Source organism: Carassius gibelio, chromosome B25, assembly GCF_023724105.1.
Source record: "Carassius gibelio isolate Cgi1373 ecotype wild population from Czech Republic chromosome B25, carGib1.2-hapl.c, whole genome shotgun sequence".
In the NCBI taxonomy this organism is placed as follows: Eukaryota; Metazoa; Chordata; class Actinopteri; order Cypriniformes; family Cyprinidae; genus Carassius; species Carassius gibelio.
This window is the reverse complement of record NC_068420.1, coordinates 19795904-19818571: the sequence shown is the minus strand read 5'-3', so window position 1 is coordinate 19818571 and position 22668 is coordinate 19795904. Positions and strand designations below refer to the sequence as shown.

Below are 22668 nucleotides of genomic sequence, written 5' to 3'. Positions count from 1 at the left end.
AGCAGCATCGAGGAAGTTCCCCTCAGCCCCTGAATCCACAAGGGCGAGCCCAGCGTGAGATCGACTCTGGAAAGAGAGTTGGAACGGCAGCTGAGTCCGTGCTGCAGGAGAGCTTGAATTAAGAACCGTGCCCACCAGGACTCTCCGCCTCACTGGTGGACCCTGGCTTTTAACGGACAGTTAAGGGCGAAGTGTCCTCCCCTGCCGCAGTATAGACACGCCCCCGATGACAGACGCTCCTGCTTCTGTTGTGGTGTAAGCGGGAGCTCTATGGCCGCGAGTTCATCAGAAATTTGAAAATCCAACCCCTCAAGAAAACGAGCGCGCAGCGCGCTCTCATTCCAGCCACACGCCGCCGCTAAAGTCTGGAACTGGATGGCGTAATCCGTGACAGAGCTCCTCCCCTGAGTCAGATGCGACAACTGGGCCGCCGCCTCGTCTCCCTGAGCTGAGCGATCAAATAACTTTGCCATCTCTCGACTAAAATCAGTGAAGGTAGCACAACAGGGAGCCCGCGATCTCCATACGGCAATTCCCCATTCGCGGGCACGGCCCGAAAGAAGTGTAAGGACGTACGCTACCTTGGCTTCCTCAGTTGCGTAACGCCGGGGCTGCAGAGAAAACACCAGCGAGCACTGGGAGAGAAACGCTTGACAGGCGTTAGGATCGCCATCATAGACCGGCGGATTGTTGGCATGAGGTTCGGACTCGTGGGCCATACCGGTGTGAAGAATGGACCCCCGGTTTGTTGCCTCTCGCTGAAGGTCGTCCACCCGTGTGAGGAGCTCGGAGACTCGGGCACTGAGAGCGTCCACATCCTGCGCGGTGGTGTTGAGCTGGGTGGCATGCTGTCCTAACAAAACTCCCTGCTGCACGAGAGCCGAGCGGAGTGGATCAGATCCCGCTGAATCCATGATCTGGTCAGACTGTTCTGTCAGGAGAAAATGGGCAGGATTCAGATGCGGGTTTACGCAAGGCTTTATTTAAAGCAGAGGAGGCAGATCAGATGAGTCACGTTCACAGGATTACTCGTAGTGACTGGAAGAATAGTCGAAGCAGATGAATCAAACCGATGAGTAACGTTCCACAGTTATTTGTACGACCACTGAGACCGGAGGGATGACACTGAAGCTTCCAAGAGCTCTGCGCTGGGGAACAGGGGGCAGAGAAAACAGCTAAACACACTGGAGCCTGAGGACAAGACACGACAAAGGTGAGTGCCAAGAATAGCTAGAAGATCGGAGCTATTGATACGAGTAACAACAGTCTGACAATAGACAGAGAAACACGGGGACTGATAAGGGGAAAAAATTAGAAGAACATAGAAAACAGGTGGTGATTAATTAGGGTTCACAACACTGAAACAAGGAGGGCGGGGAAAACTCAAACAGGTAGACGCGGTGAGCTGACAAGAGACCCAAACACACACAAAAGGCAGGTGATTAGCCCCGAGACCCGACAAAAACGTGATATAATCCAAACACAATTGCAAATCTTGAACAAAAACACGGTTTCAAAAACACTGAACAAAAATTACTGTTTTAGTTTTCATGTTGATAACAACACTGAAACAAGGAGGGCGGGGAAAACTCAAACAGGTAGACGCGGTGAGCTGACAAGAGACCCAAACACACACAAAAGGCAGGTGATTAGCCCCGAGACCCGACAGTACCCCCCCCTCCCAGGAGCGTCACCTGACGCTCTAGGAAGGGGCCTACCTCGATGCCGCCGGAAGTCCTCAATCAACGAGCGGTCCAGAATGTCCCGGGACGGCACCCAGCACCTCTCCTCTGGACCATACCCCTCCCAGTCCACAAGATACTGAAACCCCCTGCCGCGGCGCCGCTCATCGAGTAATCTCTTAACCGTATAGGTAGGAGATCCATCCACAAGACGAGGGGGCGGGGGGGTGGGCCGACTACAAGCAGGATTAAGGGGGGAAGAGAAAACCGGCTTGACCCTGGAAACATGAAACACCGGATGAACCCGACCAAAAGTGGGAGGGAGCTTGAGCCTGATCGCCACCGGACTAACCACCTTGGTGATGCAGAATGGCCCAATGAATCTGGGTGCCAGCTTACGAGAAGGCGCCCGGAGAGGCAGATCCTTGGTAGAAAGCCAAACCCGCTGACCACACACATAGGCAGGAGGAGAGGACCGGCGACGATCAGCTGCGGTCTTGGTTCGGCCAGAGGCTTGGACCAGAATCCTCCTGACTTTCTCCCAGGTGCGACGGCAGCGCTGGACGAAAGCCAGGGCGGATGGAACCGCTGCGTCGGGTTCCTGTGACGGGAACAGAGGTGGGTTATAACCAACAGAACACTCAAAGGGGGACATACCTGACGCGGCCACCGGAAGCGTGTTATGAGCGTACTCTGCCCAGGAGAGCTGCTGGCACCAGGAACTCGGATTGTTGGACGCTAGACAGCAGAGCATTCTTCCTAGATCCTGGTTGGCCCGCTCACACTGCCCATTGGTCTGGGGATGAAACCCTGAAGACAGACTAGCAGAGGCCCCAATCTGTCTACAAAATTCCCTCCAGAACCGGGAGACAAACTGGGGACCCCTATCAGAAACCACATCCACCGGAAACCCATGGAGACGGAAGACGTGGTCCACCACCAGTTGGGCGGTCTCCCGGGCGGAGGGCAGCTTGGGCAGGGGGATGAAGTGAACCGCTTTGGAAAAGCGATCCACCACTGTGAGAACAACAGTGTTACCCTTCGACGGAGGAAGCCCTGAGACGAAATCAAGGGCAATGTGTGACCAAGGGCAGGAAGGAATAGGGAGAGGGTTTAGCAGACCATCAGGAGGGCGATTGACCGGCTTACTTTGGGCACATGTGGGGCAGGCCAACACAAACTGTCTAACATCTGCGGCCATAGTAGGCCACCAGAAACGCTGTCGGATGGCAGACAACGTCCTCCGAATCCCTGGATGGCAGACTAACCTGGATGAGTGACCCCACTCAAGGACCTCAGAGCGCAGCGCAGCCGGCACCGGCAACCTGCCCGCCGGACACTCCCCTGGCACTTGCACCCCTCGACCGGCCTCCTCAACTCGCTGCTCGATACCCCATGAAAGAGCCCCGACCACCACCCCCTCAGGAAGGATGGCCTCGGCCGCAACCTCCCCCCCTGGAGCACCGAACAGACGAGAGAGGGCATCGGGTTTGGTGTTCTTAGATCCCGGCGGGTACGAGAGGGTGAAGTTGAACCTGGCAAAGAAGAGTGCCCAACGGGCCTGGCGCGAGCTCAGCCTCTTGGCTGAACGGATGTATTCCAGGCAGTGTTAATTTTGACACGAAATTTTAATTTAGTTTTAGTCTTAGTCTTTTGACTATAATTCTTTTTAGTTTTAGTCAAGTTTTAGTCATCTGATTTATTTTAATTTTAGTCTTATTTTAGTCGACTAAAATTGCTTGGTATTTTAGTCGACTAAAATTGCTTGGTATTTTAGTCGACTAAAATAAGACTAAAATCAATAACAGATTTACTAGACAATTTTTTACAGCTGGTATAGGAAACAAACTTAACCAAAATATATAAAACACAAATTCAACTTTATTTCAACACAACTGTGTCTTTATTTCGATTCAAAAGCTTTTATGCAGCAACAAACACTGTCATGATAATGTAAACAATAACTAGCTGCCAATTGACCATCAATAAAAGAAAAATAAAGTTAGGTCCAGGACCTTAAAGTTTACAGCTGAGCTGAACATAAGTGCATACATTTAAAGTAAATATTTAATAAGTTGGCAGCTAGGTGGATAAAAAAAAGTAACAAGATTTTATAAGGTATTCATTTGTCTAGCAATATTGTATGTTTTAAATACTACAATATTGCTAGATTTGTATGTATAATGATAGGATGTGAACATTCATGTTTCACATGACTAATATAGAAATATTTGTGATATTGTCAACAAGTGGAACATTATAAAATATACTAAACATTAGTATTAATCAAATGTATTTATCATGATATTACGTATTAGTGTTGTGCTCTTATCTAAATTGAAGAAGGGGCTATTTTACAGTACTTTTCAGTTCGTAATATTTAATGCTACAACATCTACGCACTGCACTATTCCAATTTTGCTTAGATCAATAAACAAAAGAACATCGTTGTAAAATTACATTTGAGAAAATGTCCGGGTGGCTCGTCTGTAAATGTCTTTTCAAATTGGTTGTGTTCTTGCCACGAATGAGCGCTCTGCGTGCTTTACACTTTGTTTTGTTTTGTTCGTCGTCAAACGTGAAGTGAGCTGTGGACATTTTGTCGCTCTTTTAGACAGTAGGGACTTTAAGCAACAGCTGCGAATGGAACGGCTACAGCGACCGGAAGTTTGCCGTCACACCGCTGTAGCCAAGAGCGTAAAAGTCACTAAGCAACGGTAAAACAGAACAGCGCAACGCAGCATTAATTCATTTATTGAGATCCAAAAAAATATATAATTTAAAAAAGCAAGAGAAGGATTGCTTTTGGCGTTAAATGACAATCTTTTGTCAGAAGAGGAGTTTTTAATATTGTATGATGTAAATAAGTCTAAAAACATAACATTTATTTACCTAACCTCTCACGTTGTAGCGACTCTGGCAAATCAGCTGTTCTCCCGTAGTAGACCGTTAAATTAGAACGTCACAAAGTAGCAGTTAAATTCGCGCAGGCGCAATACAACGCCAGAATGGCGTTGCCGTTCCACCAGAGGCTGTTGCTTAAAGTCCCTATCACCTCTTCGAATGCCGACTTCCCGGGAGCTCATAAAAACTGAAAACCTTCGCTTCACGTCTCAATAAGTCAGGCTCTGATTGGTTCTCTTCTCTCATGCAGTCTGTTCTGTTTTGCCGGTTCTTTTGCTCATTCCTCGCATCTCTCCCGTCTGCTGATTTGATTTTCGTCACAGTCTATTTTCGTCTCGTCCTTTATTCGTTGACGATAATGTCAATCAATTTAGTCATAGTCTTAGTCTCCATCAGTGCCTTCTATTTTAGTTTTCGTTTCGTTTTCGTCGGCAAAAATATATTCGTGACGAAAATAATGACGAAAATATTTAGTCAACGAAATTAACACTGATTCCAGGTTCTTGTGATCCGTCCAGACCAAGAAGGGCTGCACTGACCCCTCCAACCAGTGACGCCACTCACCCAAAGCCAATCGTACCGCCAACAGTTCTCTATTGCCGATGTCATAGTTACGTTCTGCAGGGCTGAGACGACGAGAGAAGAATGCACAAGGGTGGAGCTTCCCATCGTGGAGGGAACGCTGAGATAGAACTGCGCCAACCCCGACGTCCGAAGCATCAACCTCAACAATAAACTGGGCCTCAGGATCTGGAACCAACAGAACAGGTGCAGAGACAAAACGGGACTTTAAAATGTCAAAGGCTACCTGCGCTTCCCGGTTCCATCTGAAGGACACCTTAGTTGAAGTTAGGGCTGTGAGCGGTGCAGCAATCTGACCAAAATTTCTGATGAATCGCCGGTAGAAGTTGGCGAAACCCAGGAATCGCTGCAGAGCCTTCCGGGAGTCAGGAACCGGCCACTGGGCAACAGCTTCAATCTTAGCGGGATCTGGCTTGATCCCCTCCGTAGAAATAATGTGGCCAAGGAACGTAACAGACTCAGCGTGATATTCGCACTTCTCCGCCTTGACAAACAACTGATTCTCTAACAACCGCTGGAGAACCCGTCTGACATGCTGGGTGTGTAATTGGAGAGAAGAGGAGAAAATCAAGATATCATCCAAATACACGAAGACAAATTGATTGATCATGTCACCCAACACGCTATTGACGAGTCCCTGGAAAACGGCTGGAGCATTGGTAAGACCAAACGGAAGAACCAAGTACTCGTAGTGTCCCGAAGGGGTGTTAAATGCCGTCTTCCACTCATCCCCCTCCCGAATGCGCACCAAGTGGTAGGCGTTGCGCAGGTCTAACTTGGTGAAGACCCGAGCTCCCTGTAATAATTCAAAAGCAGAGGACATTAAAGGTAGGGGGTACCTGTTCTTAATAGTAATGTCATTCAAACCTCTGTAATCAATACAGGGGCGCAGGGAGCCGTCCTTCTTCTGAACAAAGAAAAACCTGCACCAGCGGGAGAGGAGGAATGGCGGATGAGCCCAGCTTGGAGTGACTCACGTATATACTTGTCCATGGCCTCTCTCTCAGGATCCGAAAGGGAGTATAACCGACCCTTAGGCGGAGAAGCGCCCGGGAGAAGATCAATGGCACAGTCGTAGGGGCGATGCGGGGGTAGCGAGGTGGCCCGGGCCTTACTGAAGACCGCCCGAAGATCATGGTACTCCGCGGGGACACCGGACAGGTCAGAGGGATCCTCCTGAGGAACACAAGACACAGAGACAGGAGGAAAAACAGCACCCAAACATGACACGTGACAAGACTGACTCCAGGCTAAAACAGCATTGTTGACCCAGTCAATGTGTGGGTTGTGTTTATGTAACCACGGATGCCCCAGGATTAAAGGAGCCTTAGGGGAATCAATAATAAACAGTTCAATCAGCTCGCTATGGCTATCAGCAATATGAAGGCTTATCTTGGGGGTGATGTGAGTGATGGTGGTGAGGGGACGGCCAGCTAAAGACCATGCTGACACGGGACTAACCAGAGGAATAAGCGGTATTTTCCAACGTTGAGCAGAAGCAGCATCGAGGAAGTTCCCCTCAGCCCCTGAATCCACAAGGGCGAGCCCAGCGTGAGATCGACTCTGGAAAGAGAGTTGGAACGGCAGCTGAGTCCGTGCTGCAGGAGAGCTTGAATTAAGAACCGTGCCCACCAGGACTCTCCGCCTCACTGGTGGACCCTGGCTTTTAACGGACAGTTAAGGGCGAAGTGTCCTCCCCTGCCGCAGTATAGACACGCCCCCGATGACAGACGCTCCTGCTTCTGTTGTGGTGTAAGCGGGAGCTCTATGGCCGCGAGTTCATCAGAAATTTGAAAATCCAACCCCTCAAGAAAACGAGCGCGCAGCGCGCTCTCATTCCAGCCACACGCCGCCGCTAAAGTCTGGAACTGGATGGCGTAATCCGTGACAGAGCTCCTCCCCTGAGTCAGATGCGACAACTGGGCCGCCGCCTCGTCTCCCTGAGCTGAGCGATCAAATAACTTTGCCATCTCTCGACTAAAATCAGTGAAGGTAGCACAACAGGGAGCCCGCGATCTCCATACGGCAATTCCCCATTCGCGGGCACGGCCCGAAAGAAGTGTAAGGACGTACGCTACCTTGGCTTCCTCAGTTGCGTAACGCCGGGGCTGCAGAGAAAACACCAGCGAGCACTGGGAGAGAAACGCTTGACAGGCGTTAGGATCGCCATCATAGACCGGCGGATTGTTGGCATGAGGTTCGGACTCGTGGGCCATACCGGTGTGAAGAATGGACCCCCGGTTTGTTGCCTCTCGCTGAAGGTCGTCCACCCGTGTGAGGAGCTCGGAGACTCGGGCACTGAGAGCGTCCACATCCTGCGCGGTGGTGTTGAGCTGGGTGGCATGCTGTCCTAACAAAACTCCCTGCTGCACGAGAGCCGAGCGGAGTGGATCAGATCCCGCTGAATCCATGATCTGGTCAGACTGTTCTGTCAGGAGAAAATGGGCAGGATTCAGATGCGGGTTTACGCAAGGCTTTATTTAAAGCAGAGGAGGCAGATCAGATGAGTCACGTTCACAGGATTACTCGTAGTGACTGGAAGAATAGTCGAAGCAGATGAATCAAACCGATGAGTAACGTTCCACAGTTATTTGTACGACCACTGAGACCGGAGGGATGACACTGAAGCTTCCAAGAGCTCTGCGCTGGGGAACAGGGGGCAGAGAAAACAGCTAAACACACTGGAGCCTGAGGACAAGACACGACAAAGGTGAGTGCCAAGAATAGCTAGAAGATCGGAGCTATTGATACGAGTAACAACAGTCTGACAATAGACAGAGAAACACGGGGACTGATAAGGGGAAAAAATTAGAAGAACATAGAAAACAGGTGGTGATTAATTAGGGTTCACAACACTGAAACAAGGAGGGCGGGGAAAACTCAAACAGGTAGACGCGGTGAGCTGACAAGAGACCCAAACACACACAAAAGGCAGGTGATTAGCCCCGAGACCCGACAAAAACGTGATATAATCCAAACACAATTGCAAATCTTGAACAAAAACACGGTTTCAAAAACACTGAACAAAAATTACTGTTTTAGTTTTCATGAATGCACAGTGACTGCCAAATTTCAAATGGAAAACAGTCCGTTTGCAGCTGTATTTTCCATGTATTATGAGTAATAAGCCTGTCATATTGAACAAATACTGTATCATAGCAACCACAGTATAAAATAGGAAAATAGTGTGTAATAATGCTAAGGGACAACAGTAAAGACTCATATTTCAGTTAAAGTCAGTTCATCATTGATTCAGTGATGTATCAATGTACCTCTGTGCAATCAAGCTGATGATATCGCTTGATATTAATTGTCCCCAACTAAGGAAAACCAAGGAACCAAAACTCTATTGGTGACAGAATGGAGAAAAACCTTGGGAGAAACCAGGCTCAGTTGGGGGGCCAGTTCTCCTCTGACCAGACGAAACCAGTAGTTCAATTCCAAGCTGCAGCAAAGTCAGATTGTGCAGAAGAATCATCTGTTTCCTGTGGTCTTGTCCTGGTGGTCCTCGGAGACAAGGTCTTTACAGGGGATCTGTATCTGGGGCTCTAGTTGTCCTGGTATCTGCTGTCTTTCAGGGCTGTAGAGGTCCTTTCTAGGTGCTGATCCACCATCTGGTCTGGATACGTACTGGATCCGGGTGGCTTCAGTGACCTTGGAATAAGAGAGAAACAGACTAATGTTAGCATAAATGCATCATAAAAACAAGTACATGGTGTTATTAATTACCATGTCTGAAACTTAATAAAATTGTATTAATCTGTCATCTCAGATACCTTAACATGATTATGCGAGTTACGTAATGTAGGTTGGCTGTTTGAGGTAAACTGTTCATCATTTAACATAAATAATGTTGGCCTGTAGAAGTTCAACAGTATTATTGCTGCAAAAAAAGTTATAATTCTGCCAATTTAAAATTATTATTAATGAAAACATTAAATAAACTTACCTTAAAGGTGCCATAACATGACCTACACGCATCAAAAGAATGAGAAGAAATAAGGGCGATGATGTCATAAAAAATATGTCAAGTTATAGTGCTGCAGAGATATCAACCTTAATTAGCATTACTAGCCCCAGCCCGACAGGTGTCGTAATACCAGTTTCGGCCATGGGAGGCGGTATGCGGGCAACATAACCACCAGCCAACCTGCAATACACTAATAACTCGCACGGCTTGTGGCCGTGTACTTGAACATGATGTCAATCGTGTGGAAAGTACAGCCCCCTACTTCATTTCAGTTCAGGGAAGAGAGAGAAATGATGTCTCAAGCCCTTGGCAAGAGACCCCTACCACCACCACCCGCTACAGGGAAACAACCGCGCTCGGAATCACAAATCAAATCTGATAAGAAAAGGAGCCGAACCAGATCAAACATCGGCACTGTTTTCCATCGCTGGAGACAACTGATGGACCTGAAAGAAATGAGGCTCGACTCCGAACTTGCAACATTTCTAAAAGTAAGTGAGATGCTGTTAGTATTTCGCTAGAAGTTTGTTTTATATGTTTGTGTATTTGTTTTCGGGAAGTTATAACATAGCAATGTATCGAAGGCTGTTCGATAAACGTGCTAATGTTAGCGATGGCTAACCGTAGCTGCATTTGATAATTAGCTAGCTATAACTTAACGTTAGCCATTTTATTATATCATAACTAACCTGCTCTGTCTAGTATGTTGGTCTCCGTGTCCTCTTTGCTTCGTGGTTTTTCTGTGCGTGAAAAAATTTATGTGTGGTGTGAAAGCGTGTGAAAAGAGTCAATTGCGTGTGTCTCACGCTGAAGCCTTGAGAGTTGGCACATTATTTCCCAAGCAGAATAAAGGACAGGTTGATCACTGCTGTTTAGCGTTTGTATTAACTATGATGTGTCCCTGTTTGCATACAGGGACATACAAATTTAATTAAAAGTGATACGTGGACCAAGGTGTCTGAGATTGTTCATTTTAAGTAAAGGATCCTAATATTTCGTCCACAACAATATTTAATGAGGTTAACTTATAACTCCTTGTGGTTAGTCTGCACGAGATGAACAAGCTTGTTTGCTTTGCGGCCGCTTTAAATACAAAATAAGCATTCGATCTACGTTAGAGCATCTGAGCGCTCACAAATCTTTCTGCAGCGTCGTGAGCAGAGTGGCAAGAGCGATTTTTGACGCTCTAGACGCCGGTGGTGTGAACGCACAGTTAGGCTTCGGCTATGGCTGTAGTGTTGTTGTGAAAGTAGGGGCGGAGCATAGAGACTATGCCGTTTCTCGTTTGTTACTCTAGAGTAGACCAATTCACTTTATTGAGGCATACTGCCCCCATTTGTTATGGAATGTGGAGTATGACTTGATTTTTTTTTTTGCCAAACATTACAGATGGCACCTTTAAAACAGTTGAAAGCCGTGGTTTTGCCCCATTGTTCTTCCAAAATGAGAGTTGGGGAGCGATTTGAACATCTTCATGGCACGTTAAATAACCCAGCAGGTTTAACCCAACACCTGGTAAATTGAAACTACCCAAAAGTGTTTAAAAAGAAATGAAATAACCCGACAAAATGACCCAACAGACTCAGCCCAGCATTTTGGGTTAAAAAATAACCCAGCCGTTTTTAGAGTGAGAGTGCATGGTCCAGTGTTGTAGTCGAGACCGGCTCATTCGAGTCCGAGTCCAGATCGAGTCCAGAGATGGTCGAGTCCGAGTCAAGACCGAGTTCAGAAAGGGTCGAGTCCGAGTCAAGACCGAGTTCAGAGAGGGTTGAGTCCGAGTCAAGACCGAGTTCAGAAAGGGTCGAGTCCGAGTCAAGACCGAGTTCAGAAAGGGTCGAGTCCGAGTCAAGACCGAGACCAGAGAGATTGGGTCTTTGACAAGACCTAAAGAAATCTTCAAGAGTATGTAAAATGTATGATGGAAACAATAAAGGGTAAAAGGGCCACATAGTATGTGGTGTAAAGGTAATTTTACTAGAATTATGGGTAACACTTTAGAATAAGGTTCCATTAGTTAATGTTAGTTAACTACTTTCGTTAACATGAACTAAGCAAGAACAATCCTTCTACAGCATTTATAAGTCTTAGTTCATGTTAATTTCAACATTTACTAATGCATTATTTAAATCAAAAGTTGTGCTTGTTAACATTAGTTAATGCACTGTGAATTACCATGAACTAACAATGAATAACTGTAATTTCATTAACTAACATTAACGAAGATTAATAAATAAAGTAATAAATGTATTATTCATTGTTTGTTCATGTTAATTAATACATTAACTAACATTAACTAATGGAACCTTATTCTAAAGTGTTACCAAATTATGAATTGTTACTTGTCAATATTAAGTGCCCATTTTCACATAACATCGTTGTACCACTATACACATCCATATAACCTTTCTAGTACACATAACATTACTGTACGACTCTATATTGTAATTCCACATAACACTTCTAGTACAAGTAACATTACTGTACCACTATACCTGTTCATGTTCAACTGTAACAGCTTTCACATAACTTTTAACCCTGAAGCTTAGCTAATGACTAATATCCTGAAAATGTCTTGGATTATGTGCACTTTAGATGTTGTGAAGATTAAAGATGGGCATAATTACTTTTCAAAAAATTAAGTGAGGAGACCATCCTGCTACCCAACCAAGCATGGTGTGGTCTCATGATCAATCCACAAAGACTAAAAACTCTCTCTATTGGTGCAGAGGAAGCGGTGACTGACAAAAGTTACCATTTCATCACTTTCTGTAACAGCAACGGATAATCTAATGCTAATTTCACTGGATGGTGGGTTTTAATGCAGGGTAAAATACACACTAGTCGAAGTTTTTTTAGTTACGGAGGGCATACACACAAGAGCCGACTGACTGTCCAGGAAAATTTCATGCAAAAGTGTGTATGTGCCAGGGGAAGAAAGCTGGATGAAATGCCATATAAGTTCAATGCCTTCTGTCAGAAAATTTTTTGGGGGGAGATGTTTAGTGTTGAGACAGTCAGTCTGTGTCTGTATTCATTATATAACTTAATTAAACAATATTAGTTTTTTTCTGTGACCATTTTGTCCTACTTTGTAAAAATAACACAGTTGAGAGAAATAATGTAGCAATGTGGCTTTCTGGAAAGCGGGATCACTACAGGCGGATGGCAGGAGGGTAATTTAGGCCGGTGACACACTGGCTGCGTGGCGTCTCTGCTGCATGCTAGAAGCGTGGTGTCTGCTTCGTGTTTTCTGTGTCTTTACACACCAGAAGCGTGTCTGATGCAGCGCTGGCGCGCTGCTTCTGCTATAGATGACATAGAGAGAGGCCGCCGAAAAACCAGGCTCTTGCAAAATAGAGTATGTTTGACAGGTGCAATATTTGAAAATCGTTTATTTTTTATTTATTTTTTTAAATTACATTTATATCTGAATTTATGCCAACCTATAGACTTTCAAATATCAAAATGTCATGAATTAATATGTATTTGTGTACATAATGACACAAGTGACATATAAACATATTTTCCTAGTTTATTTTGCCTGGAAACGCTTCCAACACGCGCGTGTTCGCGTGAAAATAGGCGTCGGTTCTATTTCTAGCAAGCACGCATTTTCCGCGCGGCTCGAGCTGCGCCTGGGATGCGCTTCTCACGCAGGCAGTCTGCAAGCTCTAACCTGTTAACATGGGAGCCGAATTAAAAACAGACACGCCACGCAGTTGAGACGCTTGCGCCATGCATCCAGTGTGTCGCTGGCCTAACGTCTCATGTCACATGAAATATTTTGATTGGGACTCGAGTGGACTCGGGCATAAGTCCGATTCCTAATATGTTCGAGTCCGAGTCAATACCGAGTCAAAATGCACACGAGTCCATGACAAGACCGAGACCATTAAAATACGGTCTCGAGACCGAGTCCAAGACCGAGTCCGAGTCTCGAGTACTCAACACTGGTGTCTTGCACGTGTGTCCTACACTCAAAAAAAAAACAAAAATGAAATGTGGTTGGTGTTGGTCCAAATAATATTACTATGTATTTAAATTGAATAATTTAGTTTGTGTGTTAAATGTAAAAAAAAAAAAAAAGTTGTGATGACAAAAGTAGAAAAAATTAATATGTCAAATTTACAAAGCTCACTTAAGTGAATTGAATGAAATTGATTTGTTACTTCTGCAGTACTTCTTTTTGGTCAGCAGGTAACATCTGCACATGCGCCGATGCAAAGCACATTCAACGATCAAGCTTCAGCTCTCTTTTAGATCAGCGACATGTTGAACTTTGATAATATTTAAATTCCCCCACATACAATATGCAAATGACTGAAATTATGGTTAGGAAGAGTTTGAAAAAGTTTTGATCAAGATTTAATATCAATTTTAATATTTAAATGATTCAGTCTTAACTTTGGTCCCACTTTATATAAGGTGTCCTTAACTGCTATGTACTTACATAAAAAATAAGTACAATGTACTTATTGTGTTCATTTTGTATTGTAAAACACTTTTGCTGCTATTGAGGTGGGATAGGGGTAAGGTTAGGGAGAGGGTTGGAAGTATGGGTAAGTTTAAGGGTGGGTTAAGGTGTAAAGTATGGGTCAACAGTGTAATTATAAATGTAATTACAGAAATAAAATACAGATGTAATTACATGCATTTTTTTTTTATATGAGTACATTGTAAAAACATGTATGTACACAATAAGTCCATTGTACTAAATCATTAATTAAAATGTAAGTACATAGTAGTTAAGGCCACTTAATATAAAGTGGGTCCAAACATTTTTTTTTAAAAATTGACAACTTAATAAATAAATAATTTACCTTCGGGTACTAATAAAGATACCTTGAACCTTGAGGTTAGGTTATCCAACATATCCAACGATATGACCATGCGCATCAGTAAATCTGCTTACGCGATTACCGCTAAATCTCCATCATCTGCTTTTAAATGTCACTCAATTTAAAAGCAGGTGATGGCAATTTAGCGGTAATCACGTAACCAGATTATATATATTAGGGATGGGTGTTATAATCGCTGCACCTCTCGCTGCAGAGGTTTTTATACTGCAGCTAAGGTTTGGAATGTTGGTTTTGCTATTGTTGGACATTCAACTGTGTTGGACAAACATTTGACAATTATTAGTGGCTGAAAATTTATCACGATTGATATGTTTATATATAGATTTTTTTTGGTGATAAAATACAGTACAGCATGGTTCAGTTTAATTTCTTCTGGAAAGATGTGTATCTTTTATAAGATGGATCTAACTGCAGCTATGTTACAAACGTGTATTAAATTCTTTTTTTCTTAAAATGAATGAAAACTGATTTGAACTTAAAACATTTTTAAATATATATTTTAAAAGATATTAACACAAATATTGTAACTAATTCTTACAAAATAGCTGTTTCTTGCAGCACAGTTTGGTAAGATTTTCTGGTTTTACACGTTTCAAAAGTTTACCATGATGTTTTCCACAGCTATAGTACTTTTAATTAGGTATTAAATCTTGTATTTACATCATTTATTTGTTTCCTAAGCTACTTGCTGTGAGCAGAGAGGTAAAGGCCAAACACTATTAATGTGTTATAATATAAATATAAATAATAATGTAATATAAATGTTGATGTGTTGAGATGATGTGTTCTCTGATTGTCAGGCATCATTTCTCCTGCAGTAAGTGTGAAGAGATTTCCACAAAGATCAGTAGAACTGATGTGAGAGACAAACTCAAGCTTCTCTTCAGACTGGAGCCAGAGCTGAAGGTGTTTGGGAACATCAGGTCTCAGGACAGCAGTGCTGGAGTCCTGCAGAAGGACGGTCTGAACATCTGGAGCAGCAGCCTGACTCTCTCGTGATGAGAAGTGAGGAGAGATCATTGTTCAGAGCAGATCCACTCACTCTCTCCTCTGGATTCTCACTGATGTCTCACATAGAGACCAACAGCACATGAGAGACTCCAATCATTCTCCACACTGAGCTTTACTCTCTCTCATCTGACATCTGCTCTGCTTTCACCAACAACAGCAGAAAAGAGTGCATGTGTGCTTTTACACAGCTGTATCATGAAGCTCCTGTGAGGACGCTGAACATCTGCTGATGGAGCTGCTCTATTCTGAGAGGAACACAATCACTCAAATATGAGTTTGACTGTTTGACTCTTTATTCTCTGAAATGAGTCGGTTGAGTTGGAAAATCCTCAAAGAGCCTCTTACTCCATCAATGTACAGGTACATCGAGAAAACCACCAATAGTGCCAGAAGGAACACTTTTCAGTCCTACATTGAAACATGTGTCCAATAGTGGTTTGTGTGCTTGAGTTCAAAAATACCACATGCTGTACCAGAAGAAAAAGATGTTGGATGTGTGTCACCTTCTTGTGATATGGCAAATGACTAAGATGTAGTAACCAAATTGTAATATTATCAATGCATGTTTTAAGTTATTGGCAAATGTCAAAACATATCATAATAATGAAAATAAATTATATATGAAAATATGTTTTTGTTTTACATACTGTATCTCCTCAAGTGTGCTATTACATGGTCCATACTTTCCGTGCACTGATTTGAAGAGCCTATAATGACACATCAAGAACTTTTTGAATCTCTAAAGAACCTTAAAGTACTTAATAAATAAAGTAAATGTGTTAAATCACATCCTCCATCAGCAGCTGCAGTGTCTCTCAGCTGTATCAGTGCAGTCACTGTGACTCTGAATGACGGAGGTTTTTGTACGACTCTTTATCACTGTGTGAACACCCAGCTACTACTGATCAGGTGTACACTCTGACAGTAATAATCTCCTGTATCTTCAGTCTGGACTCCTCTGATGGTCAGAGTGAAATCTTTTCCATAGTTAGATCCACTGCCACTGAATCTAGATGGAGTTCCTGACTGGAGGTATTGTATGCCATAAATGAGGAGTTTAGGAGCTTCTCCAGGTTTCTGCTGATACCAGTATAAGTCGTTGCTATATATTCCTACATCTATGTTACACTCTATTGTAGCTGTTTGACCGAGCTGGACAGTTTTAACTTTAGGCTGAGTCACAGTGATTCCTCTGGATTCTGAAGAAAAACAATAAACATGTAAATTTCACTTATAGCATAATATTGGCATATTAAAATGCTATAAAACAGCAACAGCATAATAGTATTGTCACAAATGATAATTCTACCTTGAATAAAAGCTGCAATGGTCCAGATGAGGATGATGATGTTGTTCATTGTTGTTGTTGTGTCTTGTGTGATGATGAAGATTGTGTTCTGTTCTGCTCTCAGTCATGAAGTGTTAAACTCACAGCTCTATAAACACTCTCAGAGCACTGAAGCATGTGCTGACCATGCAAAGAAGTGGGCAGGATTCACAACAGCTTGAGCTGCTAATAAATATATATTTATATAGTCTTAGACATTATACCGCTATCAGTGTAGATGCAACACTTTCAGTTTCCAGTTCTGCTGTAGAAATAACATATTCATAACTTATTCATATAATCTAGTCATGCATGATTCATTTGTCTATTACAGTTTTTTACAATCATTATGACAGTTTTTTCAATACCTTTAACACGTTTCCTAAACTCTTAACACAGTTAGCACAACATCCGTCTTTGTAGGCTTTACAATTAACACATTTATTGTTGCTTTGATACAAAATGCATACAGTCAACACCAATTTAAAATGCTTGAACTTCTTTTACACACAAGCTCAACCAAGACCAAAACAATGTAATTTTACAGTGAAATTTACAAATGCTTTCACACTGTATGCCAGACCAGATAACATCATGTTCCAAGACTAACTTACAGGTTAAAGTCAAAGTGAACAGCTGTTTATATTGTGAATTGAAACACAAATATATTCCCTGTATTTTATTCCATTGCTAATGAGAAACAGCTTATTGCAGTTATGCAAGTATATAAATCACAGCTGATTCCCATCCAGGAACCACACTCAAGTGTTCGCATGATCATTCTATATACAGTAAAAGAGAACCTATTTGGGCTGATCTTGTGTGGAAAAGTGCACTCCTGCGTAAATGTGAGATATTAGAGGATCAGTACCAAAGACTGATGCCAGAGAAAGGGGACAGGTGGGGGACCATTTGGCAATATATGTGTCACATGGAACAATGTGCATCCCACCATTCCCAGATCAGACAGTCAATGATGTCTCTTTTCCTTGGCCCTTACTCCCTTTTCCTCAACCCCACTGAGGGAGATGCCAGGATACAATGGATGCTGCATGCCAAGGCATTACAGCTGAACAATACCAGAAGAAGATGAGGCATACCAAAAGATACTTCCCCAGATGCCTTGCCAGAGAAGATATCAGGTGTGATGTGGATGAGAACGTGGCCAAACTTTATTTATTTAGCTATATAGCATTTTTTTCTTGCATTTGTTTTATTTCCTTTTCTGATGTCCTGTTGTAAATAAAGTCTTTACTGGAGCAAATCTGTGTCTGGATTTTTTTTTTTTTTTTTTTTTTTTTTTACATAAACTGTACACTTTATAAAGCTACTCTGAGATGGTCATAATTTTTTTTGTATTGAATTTCTGCAGCAAAAGAAACAATGCATGCATTTACTAAACCCAATGAAACCAAAATGTAGAGAGGCTTCAAAAGAAACTACAGTGAAAAACACAATCTATGATCAACAATATACTGTCTATAAGGGCAGACCTGACACAAAATAATATATATAAAATGTAATATAAATAAGTATATGCATTATAAAATAGTGCAGTTTCTGTAATTTCAGCTGATGATAGTGTTTTTTTATGTTTCATGTTATGATTGACTAAATGTTCCTGTTGGAAGAGAACATGTTTTAGTGTTTTGAATAATTATTTGATTTTGAAACATGTTTGCAGTGTTTTGTTAGACATACAGTAGTGTATTGAGTTAGTTTATTATTGTATTTAGAAAATTAGTTTTGGGGTTTAGTTTTTAAAGTGTGATTTTGAGCATAAAATTAACCGTTTTGCTAATTGTGTTTTTGTGTGTGTGTGTGTGTGTGTGTGTGTGTGTGTGTGTGTGTGTGTGTGTGTTGGTGCGTTAAGAGTTTAGGAAACTTGTTAAATGTATTGAAAAAACTGTCACATAAATTGTAAAAAAAACTGTAAGTGAAAGCATCTGATAATAATGAAGTTGCCAAGAAAAAAAGAGTAGCATTCAGCTATTTATGTGATTTCAAAAAATATTTTTTTATTTTCTCCAAATTATGTAAAGAGCAGGTGCAGCCATTTGTTAACGCTTCTGAAATGTAGGTGTGTGAATGTGTGTATCAGTCAAGAAAAAAAGAAACCTCCAGTTTTGTGAGCTAAAAAGTTGTGTGCATATGTTTAGTTTTATTCTGTACACTATCTATTAGCCTATAAAACAGAAATGATATGCAGCTGTTGCATTGTGTACCTTTTTCACCTTTTTGCAGAATAAAAAAAAACTCTGAAAACATGCTTGCACGTATTTATTTTAGTGTAATTTCATAGATAATTTTTTTTTTTTTTTTAAATGCATCTTAAGGATACCTAATTTTGAATGTGAGGTGGAGGCGGCACAATCGTGCTCTGTCTAGAGCGGCATTTGAGCTTGCGCCGGCCCTGGTTGAAAGGAGTTATTTTGAGTTAGATGCCAAATGCTCTCCTCCTATTCAAATTTGACATTGAAGCGGTGAATACAACATATTTGCCCACCGGCAACTATTGTTACTGGTTACCGGTATATATATATATATATATATATATATATATATATATATATATATAAATATTTTTTTTATATAGGCCTATATAGGCTATTTCAGTCGCTATATATATACAGTACAGACCAAAAGTTTGGAAACATTACTATTTTTAATGTTTTTGAAAGAAGTTTCTTCTGCTCATCAAGCCTGCATTTATTTGATCAAAAATACAGAATTTTTTTTTATATTGTGATATATTATTACAATTTAAATAGTTGTTTTTAAATGTATTATACTTTAAATTATCATTTATTTCTGTGATGCAAAGCTGATTTTTTTTACATTGTCATGATAGAAGAGGTCAAAGGTCACATCAGAGGTCACAGGTCATCAATTACTGTATATTTCTTTAGAAAGTTCAAAATCAGCAGACAGCTAGAGATTGTAGAGACAGACAGGATTTAAAGTCAAAGTGAATCATGTCTATCATATATGAGATTAATAAACTCTTTAACTGATTATGAAAATAACTAAATTATTTTTCAGTTAATAATGAACATTTTGAAAATACTTTGTCTTTGCTCTTACTTTTTGAAAAACATTTTTTAACCTAAATGACCGAGTGTAGAAGTGTTGTTTCTCTCTCTGCTGGAGTGTGTGTTCACTCGAGTGGAATAGAGGTTTTTGTACGAGTGTTTCATTAGATTGGATCACTGTGGTACACTTTCGGTGGAGGAACTAAACTGGTGCTCGGTAAGTTTTTCTCTTTTAACTGTCTTGGTTAAAAAAAAGTTTTAAAATGTATAGATTGTAACGTTTTATTTATTTTATCATCACATTTAAAGTCTCAAAAGAACTGAATTAAACTCTCAGGAAACAAATATTGTCCAAAATACATTTACATGATGTGTCTCACTTTGAGTTTTATCAGTTCATTTAATTTACAGATTTATTTTCATTAATGTTTACACTTCATATAAAGTTAATATTTTATTATAGATATTATGCATGGAAAACATCAAAATGTAAATAAAGTTACTTTTTGTAGTTCAGTCAATGATTTTGAATCTCTTTTGTATATACCATGCTTCAAAAACATACAAAATACTAAATATGTGAATGTTTAGTAAAGTTGATTAAATTGTTGTTGTTATTATTATTATTATTATTATTATTATTATTATTATTAAATAATTTGCATTTGGTGTGAGGTATAGTAATAAAATAGCAGCTTGAAACTTTTATATTTTGAAAAGTGTAAAAAAAATATTTAACAGTGTAAGAACATTTTAAGTTCAAGTAAGACAATGTAAGAACTTTATGATGAGATTTGAGACTATACTGGAATTAAAGCGTTCAGTGTCTTTGTACAGTGTCAGCGTTCATGTACATCATTTCATTTCATGACGTTTCATTTAAATGTATCTAGTGATTATATATAAAGTTTGTATATTGTGTATTAATCACTTGTAGTGATGTTGAATAAGATGAATGATGAGATGTTTATGGTTCTGACTGCACTCCTCATGTCTGCTGCTGAAAGTCCTGTTGAAATGCTGTGAATGCTGCAGGGCAGAAGAGTGCTGGAGCTGCAGTGTGTTTTCTCAGTGTTTGTGAATGTGTTGTGTTTGTCTCCTGCAGCTGGTCCCACAGTGAAGCCCTCAGTGTCTCTGCTGCCGCCCTCTTCTCTGCAGATCTCTGGAGACTCAGCCGCACTGCTCTGCCTGCTCAGCTCTTACTCTCCACAGGGGGCGCTGGTGAGCTGGACACTGGACGGCTCAGAGGTCACCGAGGGGGTTGTGACCAGCGCAGAGAGCGAGCAGGACGGCCGCTACAGCCGCAGTAGTGTCCTGACCCTCAGCAAAGCACGCTGGGAAGCGGGAGAGCAGTACGTCTGCAGAGTAACACATGATGGAGCTCCTCATGAGGCCTCGTTCCACAAGAGTCGCTGTTAGTCGCTCGCAGTGCTGATGTTTCTCCAGTGAGCGCTGCTCTCTCCTGAAGATGAGCGTATCTGAGTGTCCTGTGTCAGGCAGGATTCACATGAGTCTAGTGCTGCAGCTGTAGTCATTTACAACTCAATACTGAAAGAGAGCTCTAGTGTCAAAGCACTGGCTGATCTTTCAATCTGCTGTGTTTGCTGCAACATTCAATAAAGCTTCTCAACAAACTCCATTTGTGTCTGACAACATCATTCAACTAACAGATGAAGATGCATGTAGTGTTTGTCCAGGTGTTTTTCAGAAGCTCGATCAGTAGCAGTAAATCTAGTCAAATAAAGCTCTTGGGGTTTGAACATGGTCTCTGGAGACAGAGCTGCTCTATTCTGAGAGGATCACAATCACTCCACCCTGACAATGCAAATGAGATTTTCAGCTCACACTCCCAGAGTCACTGTTTGATTGGTTACATGATCTGGACTGAAACACACCAGTTTCACTTCTGCTGTAGTCCTGCAGCCCAGGTGAAAAGGATATTTAAATTGTGCATTTTTGGACATACTTAATATATCTACATTATGTTATACTAAATGCATATTGAATTTATTATTCTGAATCAATAAATATCTTAAGAATATAATAAATAAATAAACAGTACAAATTTACGCTATTTACAATACATAGCTTAAATACATTAGTTGTGATAAACTGTATTTCTTCACAATTCATTTAAAATATTTTTTAAATCATACTTTATATTAGATGCCCTTAACTATTATGTACTTACTTTTAAAATTAATAATTTGATACAATGCTCTTATTGTGTAAACACACACATATATATATATATATATATATATATATATATATATATATATATATATATATATATATATATATATATACAACTTACCTTAACCTTAGCCAAATCCCACCTCAATATCAGCAAAAGAGCTTTGCAATACAAACACAATAAGTGCATTGTATTTATTTATTTTTCGTTGTAAGTACATAGTAGTTAAAGCCACCAAGTATGACAATGGACCAAATATTATTTTAATACTTAATTTTAATGTGATTAATTTATGTTTCAAATAACAAAACATTTTTCAGTATTCAAAATGGTACAAAATGTCCAAAAAAAATCATTCAAAATAAACGATTAAACAAAAACATTGAATGCTAAGTACATTAAAAAGGTACAGCAGCATATATAATAGTTTGACTAAAACACATATGAATGAAAGATCAGTGAAACGCTTTGGCAGAACTCTTTTATTCATATGTAGAAAATTTCATTCATTCATTACCTGTATTACTGAAAATAACACTATGGATCATCAGATATAAGCATCAAAACAGGTTCCTGAAATATAAAATGCAGAAGTGAACAGCATATTTGCAAACTTTAGCCTGTAAATGACAGAGAAACAGAAGAGTTTGTCACAAGTGGATTGTTAGCAGCTGAAAGCTTGGAATTCAGACACTGTAGAATTTAAAGACTGCCTTATCACACTACATGTGAAAGGGAAAGTAATCTATAAAATTAACCAATGATTATCAGTTTCGCATCAATGTTTAAACATATGTTATTTTCCACACATATGGAAATTCATCTTCTGTCCCACAATAACATACACCACAAATACACTTAACTTCACAGTCCAGTAAGACTTAGAAACTTCTTGCCCCATGGATTACAGACACATAGGACATTTTATATATATACAGAGAATTGAATTTGAAAAATAACTTTAATTCACAATCATCTTCATACACACAAACATTAACAAACTGCCAACAGGAAAAAAAAACAAATTACGGAAAAAAAAATTAAATCATCTTCAAGATGGTACACAAAACTCCCTTGCAACACCAAATCTTCTCAAAAGTAAAC

At 41.0% G+C, this 22668-nt stretch overlaps 2 gene segments (V, D, J or C); one reads left to right on the top strand and one right to left on the bottom strand.

The window, feature by feature from the left end:
* Window positions 1–15869: 15869 nt before the first annotated feature.
* On the bottom strand, window positions 15870–16521 carry LOC128013780 (Ig kappa chain V region K16-167-like). The segment is given in 2 exon segments: window positions 15870–16207; window positions 16318–16521. Coding segments are annotated over 2 exon segments (372 nt in total).
* Window positions 16522–20306: 3785 nt separating this feature from the next.
* LOC128014066 (immunoglobulin lambda constant 7-like) lies at window positions 20307–21002 on the top strand. The segment is given in 2 exon segments: window positions 20307–20373; window positions 20473–21002. Coding segments are annotated over 2 exon segments (381 nt in total).
* Window positions 21003–22668: the final 1666 nt, after the last annotated feature.